The sequence below is a fragment of the Hydractinia symbiolongicarpus genome, chromosome 3 (assembly GCF_029227915.1).
Source record: "Hydractinia symbiolongicarpus strain clone_291-10 chromosome 3, HSymV2.1, whole genome shotgun sequence".
NCBI classification, from domain to species: Eukaryota; Metazoa; Cnidaria; class Hydrozoa; order Anthoathecata; family Hydractiniidae; genus Hydractinia; species Hydractinia symbiolongicarpus.
Window position 1 is genome coordinate 29,172,688 of NC_079877.1, and position 20,881 is coordinate 29,193,568.

Consider the following 20,881-nt stretch of genomic DNA (forward strand, 5'->3'; position numbering starts at 1 on the left):
AAACATTCATTTCATATCACTTATAACTTTGTTTACTTTTAGCATACTTGAGACACTTTTGACTTTGGTTGTGCCTTTGTTAATTGCTTAGATAAGTTTAGTGGCACACTTTTAGGAATATTATATGTTGGTTTCATGAAGCTTCTGCTTGTGATAGTTGAAGAAATTGCTTTTGTTGACGAGGTTATTGTTTTACTTTGTTGACGTGCGTTATCAAGAGAATTATAATTAAATTAGTCGTTGCCCGTGGAAAAATCCACGGAGCCTCCCGTCGCAACAAAGTGGATAAAAATATATCGCATATATAACATCATTTTCTAACTCAGTGGGGGGTCCGCGCAGAGAGAGACACACGACAGCTATTATTATAGAGAAGTATTTTCTTTAACAAATCGGAGCTACTTTGAGGTTGGGAAATTGGGAAAGCTTTGTATGTAATAGCCCCCCTCCCCCTGTAAAAAGCAAGAAGGTACTTTGTCCTTGAAATGTTCATTACATGCATTTTTAATGGAACATATCGTCACTTCTTCCTCCAAAAAGCTGACAAATTCCTGAGGTCCAGTTTGCTTGTACTTTTTAGCTTCTTCTGTGGCCTCAGATTTGAGTTGCTGAACGATCTTTGCAATTTAATATAGTTGCTCCAATATCTGTATCGCTTTTTCTGTCTATTTTTTTCATCGTCTTTTACTTCATGTCCCTTTCAAAACTTTTCCATTTTTCTACATATTTGTTTTGAAAGCACGTGAGGCTAAATATATTCCGTCATATGCCGCAATAAAGGTTATCCTTTAAAACAACATTGGCAGCAATGGGTCACGCAGATAATTTTTATTCCGATTTAATTTTATTGAAGCATTTTGATTAAAAATTAAACAAGAAATGCTGCGCATATAAACAAATCGCGTGCCAGTTTTCTTTGACTGGCTCCGAGAATGCTAAAAGTGGCAAAAAGAAAAGTATGACGTTATTTCACGGACAAAGTACACGGACAAAGTACCTGCCCGTGACGTAACTCGATAGAAAGGTTTCTAGGCGAGGTCTCGACGGATGGGAAACTGTTACTATGATTTTTTTCTGTTCATAAATGCTTTCCCGCCCATGGAGATCTCGTTGAGGATATTCGTGATGGCTGTATGAACGCAAACCCATTCTGTTAGTTCATATCAAGTAAGGGTTTCGGACCAAATTTTGGCCTTGAATTTACTGGAAATTATTTACTGTTTCCTACAACCATTGAAATTATCAGGTTTAGAAACATAATCAAACTCAGCTTTTCTAACATTTGGATTTCGACCATGTTTTCAAAGTCACTGACACCATGTACACGCTTTATTTGACCATTATAATAGATTAGATTTATTTAATTAACATGCCGACATGTGTCCCTACTTGCCACTGAAACATTTTCCACATGAACAGACCCAAAGTTTGTTTTTATCTAGGTGGGTATAATGGAAGGACGCGTGAGCATTTACAACAGGGCAGACTTGAAATCGTTCATTAAGCATGAAAGGTTGGTTTACAGTATCCTACGGGTTTACAGTTGATGCTGCTCAATAAATAAATTCTTCAGTTTATATAAAATAGTTTTCTAAAAAGCGTCCTGATAGGCGTAAAAAATAATGAAAAGGTCTTACAGGCTAAAAAAATTCGGATTCTTGTTTGTGTGTAATTTTGTTCACTATACCTAGGTCGCCGGTAGCCTGTTTTGTACAGAACTTCTACAATGTTGTTCCGTTATTTGAAATAATTAGGTATTATCCTGTGGTATATCCTGAACTTGCAAAATGTTTTATGTAGCACAAATATACAAAAAGTGAAAAATTACTACTTTAACAATACTGCACTACACTTAATAATCACTAGAAAGAAACGAAGACGTTTTAGCATATCCATTTACTAAATATCATTGCTTGTGGTGTAGCGATGTTTTGGAAATGTTTTATTATACCCGTGACATGACTAAAATCTTTATCAAATTTAAAGGGAACCTGGGGTATAAAATGATGTTGGACTTTTATTATAGAGCCTAAAAAGTTGGTTAACACGTCTTTTTAAATTTTTTAGAAAGCTCCCTTCGTTCTCAAGATATTCACATTTAAAGAATTTCAGATTTAATTATGCTGCATGAATTATGATGTCATATTTCAATAATAGCAAATTTGGAGATTTTTTTTCATCAGTAATTTTAGAACTGTTAAGGGGTATACATTCAAACTTTATTAATGTGTAGATATTAAAAGGTTAATTAATTAACATAAATTTTTTGGCAAAAATGACACTCGCTTGCTCGTCCCAGGCCTCATATTTTTTTTGATGACTCAATAACTCGGGATCTCAAACTTGGTTTGCAATCAAATTTTGTGGGTAAGCTTGTATAAGCCCTATATGTTTAAGATATTTAAGATTTGACCAAAAAGTTAGATCCTACAAGTTTAGAAACAAAAAAAGAAATGGAAGAAGAAGAAAGCAACAAAAAGGTTCATTGGCTTAGAAGTAACAATAAAGACTAAATCCACAATGCGACTCCGTGGTATTATTATGTAAACTAGCCGGGGAACCGGGAGTCGAAACGCCGGTTAAGCCACTAGTAACTGTGTTACCTGGCGTTGAACGACTGGAAAAGCGATTAATAAGAGGTTGTGCCACACATTCAGATAAAGCGCTTTAGTATAGTATCTCATAAATTGAGTGGCGCACACAACATTATGGTCTTTCCGGTTTAATATATTTTGAAAAAAATAACTTTTAACAACTTTAGCTAACATAAAAACACAGTTTACAACTCATTGCTACCCTGTTATTGAAAAAACAATTGGCCAACCTTTTTTATTTTTCAGAGAGCGTTCCCGCTAAAAGTTCAGAGATGAATATTACTCCGGGCTGAGGGATGAGACAGACGAACAATGACACATATCCATATATAGGCAGAATACCCTTTTTGAAAAAAAAAAGACATTTTCGTAACTTCGGATAAACAGAAACTCAGGAAACAGCCATCATTAACATTGGACTAAGCACTTTGTACAAGTAAACTGTGTCGTTAATGCATTTAGGCGTAATATATCATTTTCAAAAAAAATTTATTGCAACTTCGGTTTAAATAAAAACACGGGAAAAACAGCCTGTCGCTGTCCAGCTAAAAAAATCACTTAGAAATTCTATTTTGTGCAGTAAGTTTTCATGACACTAATAAAAGGTTTTGCTAACTACTTAACTGCCTTTAACATAACAAATATTGATTAAGAATTTTGTCGTAGCTAGCCCAAACTGCATTTGCCTACTTTTAGCCTAGAAGTAGCTAGAAGAGAGCCACAACCCCAACATAAAAATAAATAAAAATATACCAAACTTTAAAATAATAAGAATAAATAAGGCTAGCCAGCTAGCTGGTTCAGGAGGATGCTGCCTTGAAATCCATGTTAGCTAGCTAAAATTGTTGCGCCGTAGATTAGTGGTTATAGCTCTCGTACTCTGTGTGAGAGACCAGGGTTCGCTTCTTATTAACGGCTATTCAGCATGGGCGAGTGAATGTTACCATAGCCCCGGGTTAATCCAAGCCACGTGAGGAAATTGGGGAGATGGCTCCATGTGTGGGCCGTTGGATGCTGCCGGGAGTTGTCTAGTAGAGCGCGGGCCCTAATTGTCTGAATATCTCAAAATGAGCATTAAATATCTAGGACTCTCCATCTAAGGGATTGACTCTCCTGGAAATAATAGACAGGGTATATCCCTCGATATTAGTGAGGCTAGCCATGTAAAATATGCACATCTATCTATCTATCGAAAATTTTGAAATTGGTTTGTTTCAGATTTACAAACTTAATAGGCAAAAACATAGACGCAAAGAAGAGAATATCTTAAGCGTTGATAGAACTGAAATTTAGGTAGTTAAATAATTATATCAACCCAACGATTCGCAGCTTGATAAAGAAGAGGGAATATAACAAATATGGCGACCTTGAATTCGGCCACTCGAAAGAAACGACTCGTACCTAAACCCCCAGATCTCGGTTTACTTGAACAAAATCCGCCTCGTTAAAAACATGAAAATTTTGTCTTTTTATCTGTAAGTTTCTCTCTAAATTTAACAGGTATTTGTGTATTGAAACATACAATCACAAACAAAACAAAAATTGCCCACATGAAACACAACTCTACCAACTTATAGCTGGCAAATGGTAGTTTATGTCGGCAATTTTTTGCCATAAGAAATAAATTTAGTTAGAAAGGTTGACGTGTGAATACTTTCATAGGGACAAAATCTTACCTGAACAAAACTTTACATGTCTCTCATATACGTTTTCTTTCCTGATGATTTTAAAATTAGATGGGGGGGGGGGTTAATGAGGTAAAAATATGTTGTTTACGGACAAGCTTACACTGTGAAAAATACTTTTTTTATCTTAAAAAATATTGATTCGTCTGTACAGGGGGCTGAACTTGTATAAAAAGGCACAAAAAGTTGTGCAAATGAAAGCGTGTGGAATAAAAACGAGTGAAACTTTTGTTTGAATTGCATTAATTATTTTGCACCCCAATAATAGCAACTTGCACTAATAAGTTTCACGCAACACAAATTATTAAGATAGGCACCAACGTAAATTGAATGAGTTACATGCTTAAATACTGTTAACTTTTCCCACAAAAACCCTAATTCTACACTAATTAATTTTGATTTACTGAAAATGACAAAATAATTATGTATCAGCTTGATAAAGATTTATATACATAATGCCCTCTTCAAATCATTGAAGCGCTACCTTAAAAAGGCAATGATTGGATAGTAACCTGGTGTTAACTTAGTTTATGCTACAATTGTGTTATTGTTCCTCATTTTTTGAATGTTTAATCATTTTAAGATCAGATTTGAATTAAACGAGAAAGTAAGAGTAACTCCTAAATACTGAAACATTTAATAAAACTCTTTAAAAATTCAATTTTACATAAAAAAATTTGTTTATATCATAGAATGTCCGAAATTTCTAGATCAACAATCGTGCCCAGGGTTTTATGGCCAGATTATGCGAACGCATCATAAGGAATACGTTAATTTATTTTATCAAAATTTGGCGTAACTTTAGCGGTTAGGAAATTTATGTTCCAGCAACAGAAAACATCCTAATAATTGTATTGTCTCACGAGTAAATAAATACAGGAAAAATTATCTTGATAACTGCTATAAACATCTTTAAAGGTTGAAAAGAAGTTGTGCTGATGTGAAGGTTACATAATACTTTGATATAGTTTAGCTAGCTGTACTGAATAGAACTTTTGCTTGCTGAACTTAGCTAGCTAGAATAGTTCATTGTTTAGATTTCAAATCCAGTTTATGGAATAAGCTTTTATTTATTGTGACGTTCTAAATCCTACGGGAGAAAAACAAAGGGAAGCAAAGAGAAGGGCAGAATATTTTCTGGATATATGTGGTAGACATATGTATGTATATGTTGTAGACAGTAAGTATATGTAGCTTCAGATTATAAAAGCCTGCTTTAGATATATATCTATATTTGGGATGGAAATGAAGTATATATATGTTGTTTTTAGTGGAGTTAAGGGTTATAAATAAATTAGAAATGAAATTTAAAATATAGAACATAAGCTTTTCTGATTGGTACAATTGTTGAAGTCTCGCTTCATAGATATTCAGTAATCTTGAAATTTGTTTACAAAAGGTTTTAGATAGTTTACGAAAGTTTCTAAACATTTTGCTACGTAAAAGATCAGAACTATTAAGGGATACTTTAGGGGAATTAATTTTTGTAAAAACTAATTTTCGAAACACTAAATTCTTACGAGAACTATATTTTTGCAAAGTTAGCAAGCTTAAAATACCTTCTTAATTTGGATACATTAACAAGTATGAGAGTATGTACTGAACTAGTCGTTAGCCCGTGGAAAAATCCACGGGTTCGCCCGTCGCAGCTAAGCTACCATTTTGCGTGACAGACAGACAGACGGACGGACAGACGTATACGGGCATTATAATATAGATAGCCGGGAAACCAGGCGTTGAAACGCCGGGGTAAGCCACAAGTCAAGGTGTGACCCGCCATTGAACACTATGTGGAGTGCTTAATAAGAGCCGTAAACTATACTACACGGTCAGGTGGAGCGCTTTAGTACAGGTACGCAGTATGTCGTTAATCAAGTAAAGCGCACACAACACTATAGTGTTTCGGCTGTAGTGTATTTTTGAAAATATAACTCTACTGTAACTTTAGCCAAAATAAAAACACAATTTACAACCATTTGTTACCCCGTCATAGGAAAAACAATTGGTCAATTTTATTTTATTTTGCGAAATAAGTTTCAGTAAAGGTTAACAAATTAATTGTGACATTGGACTGAGCACTTAGTACAGGTAAATCGTGCGACACATGCGTTTAGGCTTAAGACCCTATTCAAAAAAACTATTGAAGCTTTGGTTTACAAAACACAGAATACACTCTGTTGAAACGCCGGGTTAAGCCACAAGTAGCTGTGTTACCCAGCAACACCAGATTGAGTGATTAATAAGAACCGTCAACTGTGCCACACATTCAGGTAAAGCGCTTCAGTACAGCCATATAGTGTGTAGAAAATCAAGTGAAGTGCACACAACTTTATGGTGTTTCCGGTGTAATATACTATTCAAAAAATAACTTTCAACAACTTAGGTAAAATAAAAACCCAGATTACAATTCAATGTTACCCCGTCATAGCGAAAGCAGCTGGCCAACCTTCTTTATTTTTCAGGGAATGTTCCCGGGAAAAGTTCAAAAAAATGTTAAGCTGAGCGCTTAGTATAGGTAAACAGTGTGTACTTTTTTTCTGTAAAAAACGTTATCACAACTTCGGTTAAACAGAAACACAGGAAACAGCCCGTTGTTACCACCGAACTAAGCGCTTAGTACAGCTAGACTGTGTCGCACATGAGTATAGGCATAACACCATTTTTAAAAAAACTTTATCGCGACTTCAGTTTAAAAAAAATCAGGAAACCGCCTGTCGTTATCAAGTTCAGTTAAAAAAATATATACTCAGCAATTTTATTTTTCAGCATAAGCTTTCATAGCAGTAATAAAATTGGTAGCTGCCTATAACTGCATTTAGCTACTTTCACTTTTTAGCCAGAGGTAGAGCTAAAAGGAGCTAGATAGGTAGACCCAACTTCAACATAAAAATAAAGAACAATATACCAAACTGAATAAAAACTTTAAAAGAATAGGAATAAATAAAGATAGCTATAGCTAGCTGCCTCAAAATGTACGTTGTGTAGCTAGCCAAAAACTTAAAATTGGTTTGTTTAAGATTAAGAAAATGTGATGAAATATTCACCTTAACATGTGAAAACAAACTAAATAATCCTATAGGATAAAAAGTACTCAGAAGAAATAAGGAGGATTGAAAGGAAACCTACAAACTTCACACCATCACTTCCAAACCAAAATGGCCTTAGGGGTAGCATGTTTCCTCCCGTCGGCATGTTGAGGCCGCGAAGCACTTGGATTGGTCATTAGTGAAAATGGAGCCTCGTGATTGGTTTATTACAATGAGCGGCAAGGCAAGGCCGGTAAAAAAACGGGGTCTGCCGGGGATTCGAAATAAAGCTGCAGGGCCGCGGGGATTTTCGGCGGGTCTCGCTACTTGCTCCGCCATGTTGCGCAGAGACAGACAAAATACGGCTATTATTAAAGAGACTAGTCGTTAGCCCGTGGAAAAATCCACGGGGTCGCCCGTCCTTTAAATTTACCCGTGAAAACAAAGTGGACAAAAATATATCGCATTTAATATTCGTGTTTCCGTAACATCATTTTCTAGCTCAGCGGGGGTCCGCGCAGAGACAGACGACGGCTATTATTATATCGCATTTGGTTTTTTGTGCGCATTTTAAAAATTTCGTGCTTCCGTTACGGAACGCGGGTTTCGCGGACAGACAGACAAAATACGGCTATTATTAAAGAGAAGGGATAAAGGTAAAAGTGTCCAGCAAAGTGGGCTATAAAAAAATACTTCTCTTTTGAAGACGTACTTTTTGCTAAAAAATAAAATTGAAATACAGACTTGAAATTTAGTAGGACATGTTTATAGGCTGGTTTAAAGAAAAAAATGAGACAAAAACTTTTTTTTCAATATTATCATAGTTTTTGAGTTCCTGTTTTAACCAGGGACACCGTTAAACGATTTTTGACAGTTATATCAATTTTGTAAGTATACAAAAATACATGTACAAAAAACATTAAGAGGAGCAATTTTCATAACTGAAATATGTCAGAGTCTAAGTGTTATGTTATGGTCTAAATTAAAATTTGCGCTATGTTTGATTGGTGCAACCCAGTTTCCTATTTTCTAATTTCTTAAATGCACTATATCACAAATGGACAATAAAAAAATCTTCAACAATCGTGTTGTAAAGTAGTGTTGGAGAAGGCCCCCCCCAAAAAACCACCAAATACCAGCTGCGGTAGGTTGATTTTACCTGCCCCTGCATGAATACAGTTTAGTTATGAAATTCGGGGATTTTTTAGAGACACTAGATCCCCACTCACTTGCTTAAGTTTAATAATTACATTCTCATTTCTTCAATAAAGTTATCAATTTTTAGTTAATATTTGATAAATCTTAGCGAATAGGCTCCCAAGCATTATACAAATTTTTAGGATTTATTTTCGTGAATCTGATTTGAAGCAAATATTGCAAGTCTTTGGGGAAGTTTTATTCAGGAAGAAAGAAACAACAGCTAGCTAATAGCTGATTCCAAACAAAATTCCAAGCTAAATTATATAGAGCTATCTGTCATCAACACGTCTAAATCCCCAGGGAAAGGGAATCTACAGACCTATTTACATTTAGCTTACACTTTGTGTTTATGAAAGAGCTGTCCTAGGATGAAGATTTAGTTTAAGACAACAACATGGCAACAATACTTCTCTCCAGCATTTCCAATCCTTTCACTATCTGAAAGGGTTTAAAAATTCAAAACTCATTCATTTATCTTAGCTAGCATACATTTGCTTTGATTTATTCTAGCCACTTGAGCTGCTTCCTGTAATTGGACCTGACCCAGCTAAACCATGTTGAAAAAAAAGCACCCACTTGTCGTCCACGTAACCATACCCATGGTCGTTTTAGGCGCTTAAACTTAAAAACCCACGGATGTTTAAGGCGTTTTTTCTTCCCATATTAAAATTTCATTCATTGAAACTTGAAAACCCGCGGAGGTTATAGGCGTTTTTTCTTCCATCTGTGATTTTCATTCATTTGGAACTTTAAAACCCGCGGACATTTTAGGCGAATCGACATTTTTGCCTAAGATCGCCCTAGGTTTGCTTTTGAGTAAAATATCAATGATAAAAAAATTGATAAAACGTCGCATCGTCATGATGTTGAAATGAGCGTGATGCCAAAAACCAATTTACAAAAATAATTCTGTTTTTATGGATTATTCTATCTATAGAATTTCTTTTCTAGGCCATAAAATCAGGCTTAGGCAATTGCCTAGGCTGGCTAACCCTAGATATGTCAGTAGCGTACCTTATTATGCCGCTATCTTCTTTCCTTATGTACAATGCAAAATCATAAACTAATCAATGATATTTCAATAAATCTAAAAAAGTAAAACTAGCTTAGCTAGTTTTACTTTTACTAGCTTTATAACAAAGTTTCGTTGGTTACAAAATACAAAAACCGCTGCTCAATGCGCCATTTTAATCTTGACCTGAAGAAGTGCTGACTAAGGAAAAAGTCGTACTAATTAAGCGAAAATGTGAAAGCCAATCATATTACAAAACCCGGTCAACGATACTAGGGTAATATAAAAAAGGCAAAATCCCCTGGGGACGAGGGTGAACCATCAATATGCCATTAGGTCCTGGGTTTCTGTAAAGCCTTCTGCGCAGTTTCCGAGCCTGTCTCACCTCTACACCAACAGAATCCAATTCTTTAACAAAGATTGTACTATATTGCGAAAACCTTCGATGCGCAATGTTTGTCAAATTGTTCAGTAACCACCACATGATCCTGGGCCATCTATAATTTCTTCTATCCTGTTTTTAACTTTTGCATGCACGTTGTTACTTACGGAACCGCGTCGTTAAGATAAGCCATATAACTTTAACCTTCTTAACAGTGTACTCCTGCTAATGTTAAATCCAAAGCGAGACAAATGACCTAAGATTTCTTCGTATTCAAAACCACTGTTAAAATAGTACTTAATAAGGCTTTCCTCGTCTATTTTTATGTTTTCATCGTTATTAGATTCGTCTTAAATAAAAAGGGACATCGTTATGCAAACATTGATTATGCGTAATAATTATCTAAACAATAATATTGTAGTCTGCATACCTTCACTCATGTTACCACGTCTTTAACAAGGAAATATATTTAGCTATTTGCTCTATCAATAAAATCCTCGATAAATAAATGAATAAATTTGTGTTGTCCTTCGGAGGGATTTTTTTCTTTTTGCCGTGACATTTTTTTTGTGCGTGGTTGTTTTTTTTGCTGTGGCATTTTTTTGTGCCGTGGAGTAGATTTGAGAAAGAAGGAAAGAAAGAAAGAAGAAAAAAAAGAAACTCTGTTATTGAGTACACACAGGTCGTTGTTTCGTGCCTGTTGGAAGACTGGCAAAGGAATGCTTTCCAGCGCCACTTCTATTATTCTTATTGAAAAAAGCCAACACAAAAAATTAATCTAAGTTGCAACAATTTACTCTTCTTCTTTTTCTCCAAGTTATCGCGTTACGGCAACATGTTCAGGGGGCCTTTTTTTTGCGATCCGGGAGATGACGTCAAACTGGGTTTAAACCGAGACGAAATTATTACAAAATGGCCGTTTTCGAGAAGGAAGCATGCTGTAAATACAAAAAGTGAGGCTTTATATTAGCTTTATTATTTTGAATTTTACTTAATAAATGTTAAATTACAAATTCTTAACATAGCGTACGAATAGCGGATGAACAGATACGTTCGCAAAAGTGCCTACGAATATACATTACGAACTAAAATGGCCTCCGTAGCATTGTGCTTATCTGGTTCTGGCGTGATTTTGAAATTATTCCGAATTTAGTCCAGAAACGGAGGTCCGTAAAAACCGGGCCCTGCGCCATTTTTCCAAAAAAGGCTGCGTGCAACCATTTTGAACAAAATTCGGCTATTATTATAGAGAATAGTCGTTGGACCGTGGGAAATCCACGGGTTTGCTCGTCCTTTCAATTTACCCGTTGCACTAAGGTGGGGAAAGATGTATCGCCTTTAATTTTCGCATTTCCGTAGCACGTCGTTCAAACCCAGAGGAGGATCCGCTTAGACACATACAAAATACAGCTATTATTAAAGAGATGTTGAACCCTCTTTCTTTTATAGCTACATGTAATTTTCGTTAACAATTTAAGGTCTAAACATACAAAAAACATGACTCCAAATTTTTTCCTTTGATGTATTTCCATTTCCATAGCAACCCTATTTTTCTCGCTGTTAGCGCAACGCTTTAACGTTTTGCTTATCGCAATGGCGGTTTTAGAATATTTTGAGCCACGCACAGTGTTTACATTGGCAAAACATCCACTGTTTCCATTGCTATGTTGCAATAACCTTCATTGGCCTACTTTAATGCTGCTTTTGGAATCGATAGATTCTATAGGCGCAAAGTTTGTGGAAGCTTTTATCGGCTTGTAAGAGTTTCTCCACCTTGAATTTAGAACAATAGTACCACGGTGGTGTTTGTTAAGAGTAGTAGCAAAACCAAAAGCGTAAATAATTGTGAAAACAAAAATAATTGTTATTGATGATAGTCAAAAAAGAGAATAATTTTCTTACATTTGTGCGACTTTCCTATGATGTCTTTCCATCCCCATCATAATTCGTGAATTAAGAAAAATTAAATTGCTTGTCGCAAGAATTAATTGCCACGAATGACTGATTTTGGTGTATTTAGCGAGAAGAACTTTCTCCAAATTGAAACAAGAAATCTCAAAATTTTGCGAATTCTCGTGACAATCACTCTCTTCAATAATGTTGAAAGCTAGAACTTAAAAACATACTATAACTCATCGAGAAGGAAGGCGATAAAATTTAAAGTTAAAATCGCCACAAGTGCTTCGCTATTCCCACAATGCCTTACAAAAAATCCCTCCCCTTCTTCCTAAATGAAATGTTAGCATCTTTTATGCACAGGTTTGTCTCTTTTACAATCATTCTGCTTGTTTCACTTCAACATTGATGTAGGATAGTAGAGGGAGCCATGATACAAAACAAAGACACAGGATATTAATTGCAGTGTCATTATTTTTTGTAAAAGACTATCGTATATAAGTCAGTAAAAAGTTTGACTCTGCATCGAAAAAAAAAACGTATAGTGCTGCTAATCTTATATATACTGATTACAAAATTACAAACAAGTAAGTCAATAAGCAAATCAAATCCCAAAATCAAGGTATGTGGCATGTAAGATATATACGAGCTTAGAGTTCTTTTTTCTCACCATAATGATAGTGGTCATGGTGGTGATAGATACGCTGATCAGAACTTTCTTTTGGTTCAGACGCTTTTTCTTTTCGTTCTTTTGTTGGTGTACCAGTCGAAGAGTTGGATATACCAGACTGCATAAGACTTCCCACATCAATCTCATCCACATTTTGCACAAACTTCTCCATTTTATTACCATCTTTGTCAACAGATGTAATTCTGTATGCCTGTGCACCGATACTAAACTGGTCGTTGTACTTCCCCACGAGCTGATATGCGACGACCATAGTGTTGCTTGGAATATTTATTAAAATTGATTTAGTTATCGTCTGAGAGTAAGTCGTAGATTTTTCAGTCTGGAAAAACAAAAACAAAAAGTGGATTTCAGCTTGGTGTAATCAGCAATAACATGTTGACTAAAATTTTGTCGAAGGGTCGGTGTAGTTTGCTATATCAATTAAAATATTTAAATAACAGTCAATGTTTACTTTTAAAAATGGTGGAGAAAGCAGTGGCTGCATGCTTTTTATGGCTTTTAGTTGTAAGTTAAAGTTAAAAGGTGGATTAGACTTGCTATTGAAATAAAAAAGAGAGGATGAAAAAGTATACGCAAAATTCTCGTCCCCACAGTCTTGTGGCCCCACAGCCGTTATTACGGAGGACTCAAATCATGCCATTCAAGGCAAAATGCTCTGGAAACGAGGTTGGGACAATGGCTATAAGAACTATACCAAACGTACTATTGCACTGGGGGATTTAAATTTTAATATTCAATATGTTTAATGGGCAGTATGATTATGAGAAGGGTTTTAGGAAAGAAACGATAACTGCTGCCTTTTCATATACAGAGTAGAAACTTTCGCGCACATCGTAACTTTTCGCGAAATGTTCGATTTTGGAGATCTTCATATTTTCGCTTTCAGGAGTGCGTGCTAACGCGAAAGAAGCAGTTTTATCTGCGACAAAACACAATAAAATTTTTAAATTAAGACCACAAAAATAACAATTTTTAAATGCGGCTCACTCAAGTTCGTAGAAGTAGTTAACATCCATAATTACAGCTATTGTTTTTGGTAAAATCCTTCCTCGAACATTTCATTTTATTCTGCTGCAATTTTTCTATCTCAACACTCCATCACCTTGTTTTTTATACAATAAACTCTGTCCAACTTCCCCTTTTTATTTAAAACGTGCGTGAAATCAAATTATGAGCAGCTTGGACCAGGGCTATTACAGAACTGTTCTGTCAGAATATATGTGGAATTTGATCAGAAGCATTACCGTAATATACCTTATTACTGTGAATTAACGAAGCAAAAAAAAAAATCACTCGAAGGAAAATAACGGGGATGCTTGAAAAAGCTTACAAAAAACATTTCTGAACGCTATTTCGCTCATCTGACTTACAAAAAGCAATAATGCAAATCAGGAAATGTGTTTATTTTTATGTTCACAATATCAGCTGCCTCGCAACCTCCCTTGATTAGTAAACTAGTCTGTGAACCGAATCAAGATCTTTGTATTGTAATTGCTAAAAAAATACTTTTTTAAACTTTAATTACAGGTCTTGAATTAACTAGTAACTTTAATAAGAGGTAATAAATTAACGCGAATTTTCAAGATTCGCGTTAATTTTGTGCCCTGTTAATTTCCAAGAATATATGGTACATTATTTGTGTTTAATTCCTTTTACCCGAAACATTCATAATTATGTGTAATTGAAAATACCTGCCATGATTGACTGATGCTAGATCCAGCACTTGCCGAGAATTTCTTAAACGCACTTTCCACTTCCATTGACACTGAGTAGGAGACCGATTGAGTCGTTGTTTTTGTGTCAGAGATTCCGACACTCACAGTTTCCTCGTACTGATGTGTCGCGTTTACCACCTGGTTGTCCATTCGAAAAAATTCTCTAAATAAATATTAAAAATTACATCAAAAATTGCAATTTAACGACGTTACAGTTTGCCGCCTCCCGGTTATAATGAGCTTAGCGTGCACCTAACTTCCATCTCTATTTTAAATGTTTTGTGTTCAATACGAGAAAAAAATATTAACAAAGCACTTTAAAGAAATGTTCACTTACTCTTCTTGTTCAGTAGGATTGGGAGCATGGATGATCCATGACCTATATGGAACATCTTTGTTTGTCAATGATGCATAGTATCGTCCTGGCGTATGCCGTCCTTCTTGCCATAAGTGCGCCACATAATAATCAGAAAATCGTCTGGGCAAAATATTGCAATCTGTGAGCCCATTATCTGTACATTGTATTTTAAAATGGATATGAGTCTGTGGAAAAATAAAAATAAAATTTAAACCTACTTTACATAAGAAATAAAGCCTACCATATTGTTACTGAAAGATGTTTTGCATCATTGAATGAAAAAGACTTAGAGAAAGAAACAAAAAGACATTATTTAGTTGAGTACAATACGATACGTCGGGAGTTGCTTAAAATTTTAATAAGTAGAGCCTTTTATTTTTAATTTTTCCTTATTTTGTCTTATATGTATGGTCTATTAATCTTTATTTCTATTGTGACATTTTTCACAATTAGGCGGCTACTAACAAAGTAACAAGGCGTTGGCTTAAAATACTTGTATATACAGTAAATGTAGAAAATGAAAAACGTATAATTTACACAGCCTGGTGAGGAATAGAGTATTATTAGATTTTCTTTTTAAAATATTCTTTATAAAAATATCAGGGTGGGATTTCAGGTTAAAATATATGGTTTAAAACAATAGAGAACTAAAAATAATGACCAGCCACAATCCCTGACATAGTATATGGAGACATATATGACATAGTATAAGTTAACAAATTTTGAAGTTCGGCCCGCAAGTAGCAACTAAGGCAATTTCCATGATAGATCCACGCAATCTGAAGTTGTTAATGGTTACAGCAGCCCTGACGTGGATTATTAGCAAAACAGACGTCAACGTTGTAAAATGGCCAAAATCTTAAGCAGGCATGATTTTTAAATATTTTTTATTAATATTAAAATGTATCACTACGGTTACTACTCACGTTTCCATCGGGATAGTTTTCCTCTGCTAAAACGATAGTTTTTCTGGGTTCACCACTTGGATATTCTGCTGCCCAAAACCTATTCCGATACTCAGTCTTCACACTTTCTAAGCAAACATAATCGGTAGCACAGGTACGAACCTAAAATAAGGTATTTTGATTATGATGTAAGAGCATGTAAAACAGTGAGTGAATTTGCACAAGGTTAAAATAAAATCGTACAAGAAAACTGGAATGTTCTCTGTAAGAAATCTCGTTTTGTGCAATAGACGGTAGAATCATATAGTATCGCCATGTATCACCGTCATGTGTACCACTGACTGTAACGTATTCTGCTCGAGTCCGAGTTGATTCGACATGGATTACTCTACCAACTAACCGTGGATGTACATTAATCATCCCATATGTAGTTGAGGCAAGCACAAGGCAGCACAAAACTTTGATCAGCATATTGATCAAAGAGTTGAATCTACAAATAAAATAACTATTATATAAGTACGTAGATCCCAATTGTATAGATTTTGGCGAAGACATTAAAACAAGTATTGTTGCGCAAACTGGTGGCAATGTTATAAGTATACCTTGTCTTCACCAAAATAGAAAATGCTCCACTTACCTTTGTCTTATGTAGATTTCTTCTAAGACGCTCAGTAAACCAAGCCAACTTAAAATACCCAACAGAATTGCCCAAATTTATAGGTTTTAACTGAACCTTCGGTAAACAATTTTCCCCATTGTTCCTTACAAAAATAAGTTATGCAATTATTTGGTTTAAATTTTGACTTCAACATAACACTTAGCACTTCGTCAAATGCCAAAATATCAGCTCCTATTTCACCATAGTGATTATTGAGTTGCTTTGAGAAGAAGCGCTTATGACATATTCACCCATGTGTAAAGTCTACGGTATCTTTTAAGTTAAGTCATCTTTGTCTAGCACACTCTTTAAAGCATTTTTCTCGACTTAACTGTCAATATTTTATTGTTCTGCTGAGTAAATTGACTTTTGTCATGACTTCACGGTTAAACTTAAGAGTGTCCAAGTATTATGTCATCCTGAAATCTGTCAATAAATACTGTCTTTCACGCATTACATCATCTAACAAGACTCACTTAGTTAGGTTTTCGGCTTGGATATGGTAAATTCGTAAACAAACGCCTCGACTAAATTAAGTAAAAGGGCGGATATGCAATGCGTTTAAACAAGAATTTGAAACACTGTGTGGCCGTATCTCACACCTTCGTGACGTAATACTGTATGCTTAGACATTTTATTGCGTTAAAAGGGCGTTAATTAAATAGAAAAAAGGGGAAAGACCATTTACAGGTAAAATCACGAGAATCGCATGGAGAAAAACTTGTAGATCTTTGGAACTGCAACTGGAGGCCAATATTTGTCTTTAAGATTCAGCTACGTCAAATTTCAGTACATCCGATCATTGTAGTTGCAGGTAGTGGGCACAAACAATGCAATAACTGATAGAGATCTTTCTGATATATCATTCTGATATCATTCTCATTTCGTTTGTTTCAAAATACATAAAATTATGTTGTATTTTATTTCACAGATGTTTATCTCTGAAATAAAATACATTATAATATGTCAAATTTTACAGGGGCTACTAAACGATTCAATAAGCTAAATCTCCGCATTTTCCGAAGAATGGCGTGTAATAAACAGGCCACTTAAAAGATCAAGCTGAAAGAAATTATACACACTTTAGAGTCACATAGACGTATAGACAACCTGTTTATGAATAAATAAGGTTTTATGATGAACTTGATACTTTTTTTTTTTTTATTTTCTAAAAAATAAATATCAGTAAATCAAAAGTTTGTTTTGACGATCGAACAGAGACAACATGGGGAAGTTTATTTGTTTAAAAATTGTCAGGTTACTAGCTAGAAGGTTATTGATACCTCTAAAAATATTTCAAAGGTATGTTTGTTGATTCCACTGGCTTTATGTACGATAAACTTATGCAAAATTTCAAAGGATATAGCTAGCTAGTTCAAAAGGTTTGAAGTTTATTTATTAAAAAGTTGGGATTAAAAGCATACTATTTATATCGAATAAATCAGGGATATCCAATATATGTAGGGGACTTTTCTGCCATTTTCTGTGATATTTAGATGCCTAATATAATATTAAAGATGACTTAAGTCGTTGTTTTTGTCCTCAGTCATAACCGTTTTGTGTAAGTCACTAAAGTCGAAAACCAACAGCCGTTTTGTATCCCTTAAAACTACACGCTTTTCCCCGAGAAATATCCAATATGTAATTAAACAAAAAGGCAAGAATATCCTAAGAATATGCTCATCTTGAAATTTTAATTGAATCCTAAATGAAATATAAGTAAAAAAAACAACGTACAAACTTGTATACTAAAATTGATGTAAAATGTCTTTTCGCAGGTTCATTTCAAGTATTTTCTACCACAAAATATAGTCAGTTTAAATAAACGGCACTTAAGCGTAATTTTACACTAGTTTGCATTCTCAGATCTTTCAATCCGAACTGTGTTAAGAATATACTAAGCCAAGAATATACCAAATTTTAGAATATTCATGTTAAAGCGAAAAAAAAGCGCTATTCTCGCACTTCCAGTCTTGCTACTACAGTTGCCATTTTGCGTGACAGACAGAAAGACAGACGTATAAGGGTATTATAACATAGAAAACTAGTCAGTGGCAAACTACGGGTTAGTCTGTCTTTTATGTACCGCATTGTGTGTGTCTTGCTACTTAAGGCACCATTTTCCGCAGAAACAGACAGAATACGGCTATTGTTACAGAGATATTTAGCTTAATTTCTTCTCAATTTTTTATCATCCTAAACTTCCATAACATGAAAGTCCATTGCTTGATAAAGTTACACAAAGATTAAAATGTCAAGTTTGGTGTGACGTGTGAATGTCGTAGATACAAAAATAATATTCGGATTTTTTTCTCTTTTTCAACTTTGTTATTCTTTTTTTTAAGTACAATAGCCAGTGAATTCTCTACTAAAACTTAATAATGTGTCGCAAAAATAGCGTGAACTTTCCGAGATGATTATATTTTTATATTTTCGAGATCGTATTTTCTCGATAATGTTATCTATTTAACATATTATTGTCTCGATGGCACCCCTTTGTTTTATAAAAAAAATATTTATAAGAGTCTTGGATTTATAAAGTTATAAGAACATAACAGCACAAGGCTCGAACTGCAGCTACAATTTTTAATCTCAACGAAAAAAGCAATCAGTAAAAAAAAATGTCCAAGGGTCTCTTACGTAAATGTAGCCAGAATATCCTCGTCGCAATAAGAGTGTTAGCTATACTTAGCTAATTAAATCCCCCCCAAAGACGCTCTACAAAGCTAAGTAAGTGCATGTACTTAAATATCTCATACTTTATTCCAAAAAAATTTTGTGAGAAAAACCTCTGTGATTTGCTTAGATTCCTTGCAAATCTTTGTTTCGCTTTACCTTTTAAAAAAAAGAAACAGTAAAACTCAGCAAAAGTTTTCAAATGATCAACCTGCAAAAATTAATGCCAACCATTTCTGCAAATTAAATTTTTGCAATTTTCTATTCTCTTCGCAATATCAGATATCGTGAAAGTTTTTCTTGAACAGATTTTTCAATTTGTGGATTTGCGAAAGTTTATTAAAAAAAAATTTTTTTTCACAACCTTCTCTTTTGAAAGTTTCTCCGATCAAAGTAAATTGGCCGTTTAAGATTTAACCCGTGTGAAATCTTTTACCAGATGATTACTAATAATCATGAGCCTTTAAATTTTAAAATATTTTTCTTTGTTGTCACGGCGCATCCATGACCTAGTAGACAGTCATAGTTTTTTTGTGGTTATTTTTAAATTGTACATTTGTCTAGATTTTACAAAGTTAATATTTGTTAATAAGCTTTTTCGTCCGAAGAAAATTTTCACAGTAATAATTTACTCTCAGAGTATTAAAGGCGCAAAACTAACAGCCAAACAGCCGTCTGGTTGTTAGTTTTGTTCATGGTTACTGGGGAGAAAAACAACAAGTTAAATGATTTTAAATATCATATTGGACATCCAAATATAAATGAAAAGGACAGAAAAGTTTCCTACATATATTGGATATCCATGATTTATTCGATATAAATACTTACCATGCTTTTAACTCAAACTTTATAATAAAATAAACTTCAAACCTTTTGAACTAGCTAGCTATATCCTTCTAATTTTTAGAAATTAGAAGGTGCAGCATTAGAAACATATAAGTTTATTGTACACAGGGCCAGTTTAAGCAACAACAATAACTTTTAAATCTTTTTACAGGTATTAATTACCTTTTTGAAGGTAGTTAGTTATATAGAATTTTTTAACAAAAACAGTTTCTCGTGGTGTGTATCTGTTCCCTCTTAAACATTAACTGGTAGTTAATATATTTTACAAACCTTATCTAGTTTTATCGCCAAAATGAGTATCGAAGGCAAATGTTTCATTTTTTATTATTAACAAACATGTTGTCTGGACGTCTATGTGGTTCTAAAGTGTGTATATTTCCTTGCACTTTGACCTTTTGGTCCGCTTATTTACACGTCATTCTTCGGAAATTGCGGGGAATTGAACTTATTGACCGAATTTATTGTCGTGGTCGAAACTCTTTACATTTTCGTGATTATTAATTTTGCAGTTCAAGACTTTCAAAAGTTTCGCAGATTTATTTTCGCCTTTTGCGTAAAAAACTGATATTTCGTAGATTTTAATTTTGAGTTTTGAAAAAAACGCAAAATCGCAAAAATGTTCTTCTTGGCAAGAATTCCTGACTATTATTTTTTCCATTTGTTATTTGTAGTTGATAAAAATTGTTAAGGGTTTACCTGATCTCAATTATGCCATTTTACTAATGGGTTTGCAAAAATAAATCAAAAAATTTTCGCGAAATACGTTTTTGACTTAGAAATACGAGGATGAAACGCATTTCATCGTCGCATTAAAAAAAAGCAAAGACCTCTTCTTTTCCCGCATTTTTATAGTAATGAGAAACATTTTTTTTTGCGTAGCACTTTTTAATTTAAAGAAATTGCGAAAACATTCTTATGTCACTTTCCCTAGATTTTTAATATTTTTGTCATGGTCGCAAACACATGAGATAAATCTAATAAAATTAGTCTCATGGTTTGTCTTGAGATGTCAAAGCCTTCGTCATTTAAGATAATTATCTAGCTTCACGAACAATCAGAGCGGATAGATTATACAATCTAAAAGGGTTTTAAACTCTATTTTCTATAAGAAAAAAGGATACCCTTTTTTACATATTATTGTAGAGAAATTACAAATAACACAGAAAAGTACAAAATAAAAACAGTGCAAATGCTCCTAGCTTAATATATACTAAAAGTTCAAATGTTTTTAGTTGGG

General features: G+C 34.2%; 1 protein-coding gene across 1 annotated transcript; it reads right to left on the reverse strand.

The window, feature by feature from the left end:
- Window positions 1-12,251: 12,251 nt before the first annotated feature.
- LOC130636713 (uncharacterized) lies at window positions 12,252-16,261 on the reverse strand. Its single transcript, XM_057446531.1, has 6 exons — window positions 16,102-16,261; window positions 15,708-15,954; window positions 15,486-15,626; window positions 14,539-14,744; window positions 14,178-14,364; window positions 12,252-12,805 (listed from the first exon to the last, which is right to left on the reverse strand). Exons 2-6 carry the CDS (start codon window positions 15,933-15,935, stop codon window positions 12,446-12,448), a joined length of 1,122 nt encoding a protein of 373 aa, XP_057302514.1. The 5' UTR covers window positions 15,936-15,954; window positions 16,102-16,261; the 3' UTR covers window positions 12,252-12,445.
- Window positions 16,262-20,881: the final 4,620 nt, after the last annotated feature.

Coding starts and splice junctions, on each gene's coding strand:
- LOC130636713 (XM_057446531.1), bottom strand. CDS start 15,935: ATGCTGATCAAAGTTTTGTGCTGCCTTGTGCTTGCCTCAACTACATAT. Junction 15,627..15,707: donor GAGAACATTCCAGTTTTCTT/GTACGATTTTAT, acceptor ACCTTATTTTAG/GTTCGTACCTGTGCTACCGA. Junction 14,745..15,485: donor AAAACTATCCCGATGGAAAC/GTGAGTAGTAAC, acceptor ATTTTTCCACAG/ACTCATATCCATTTTAAAAT.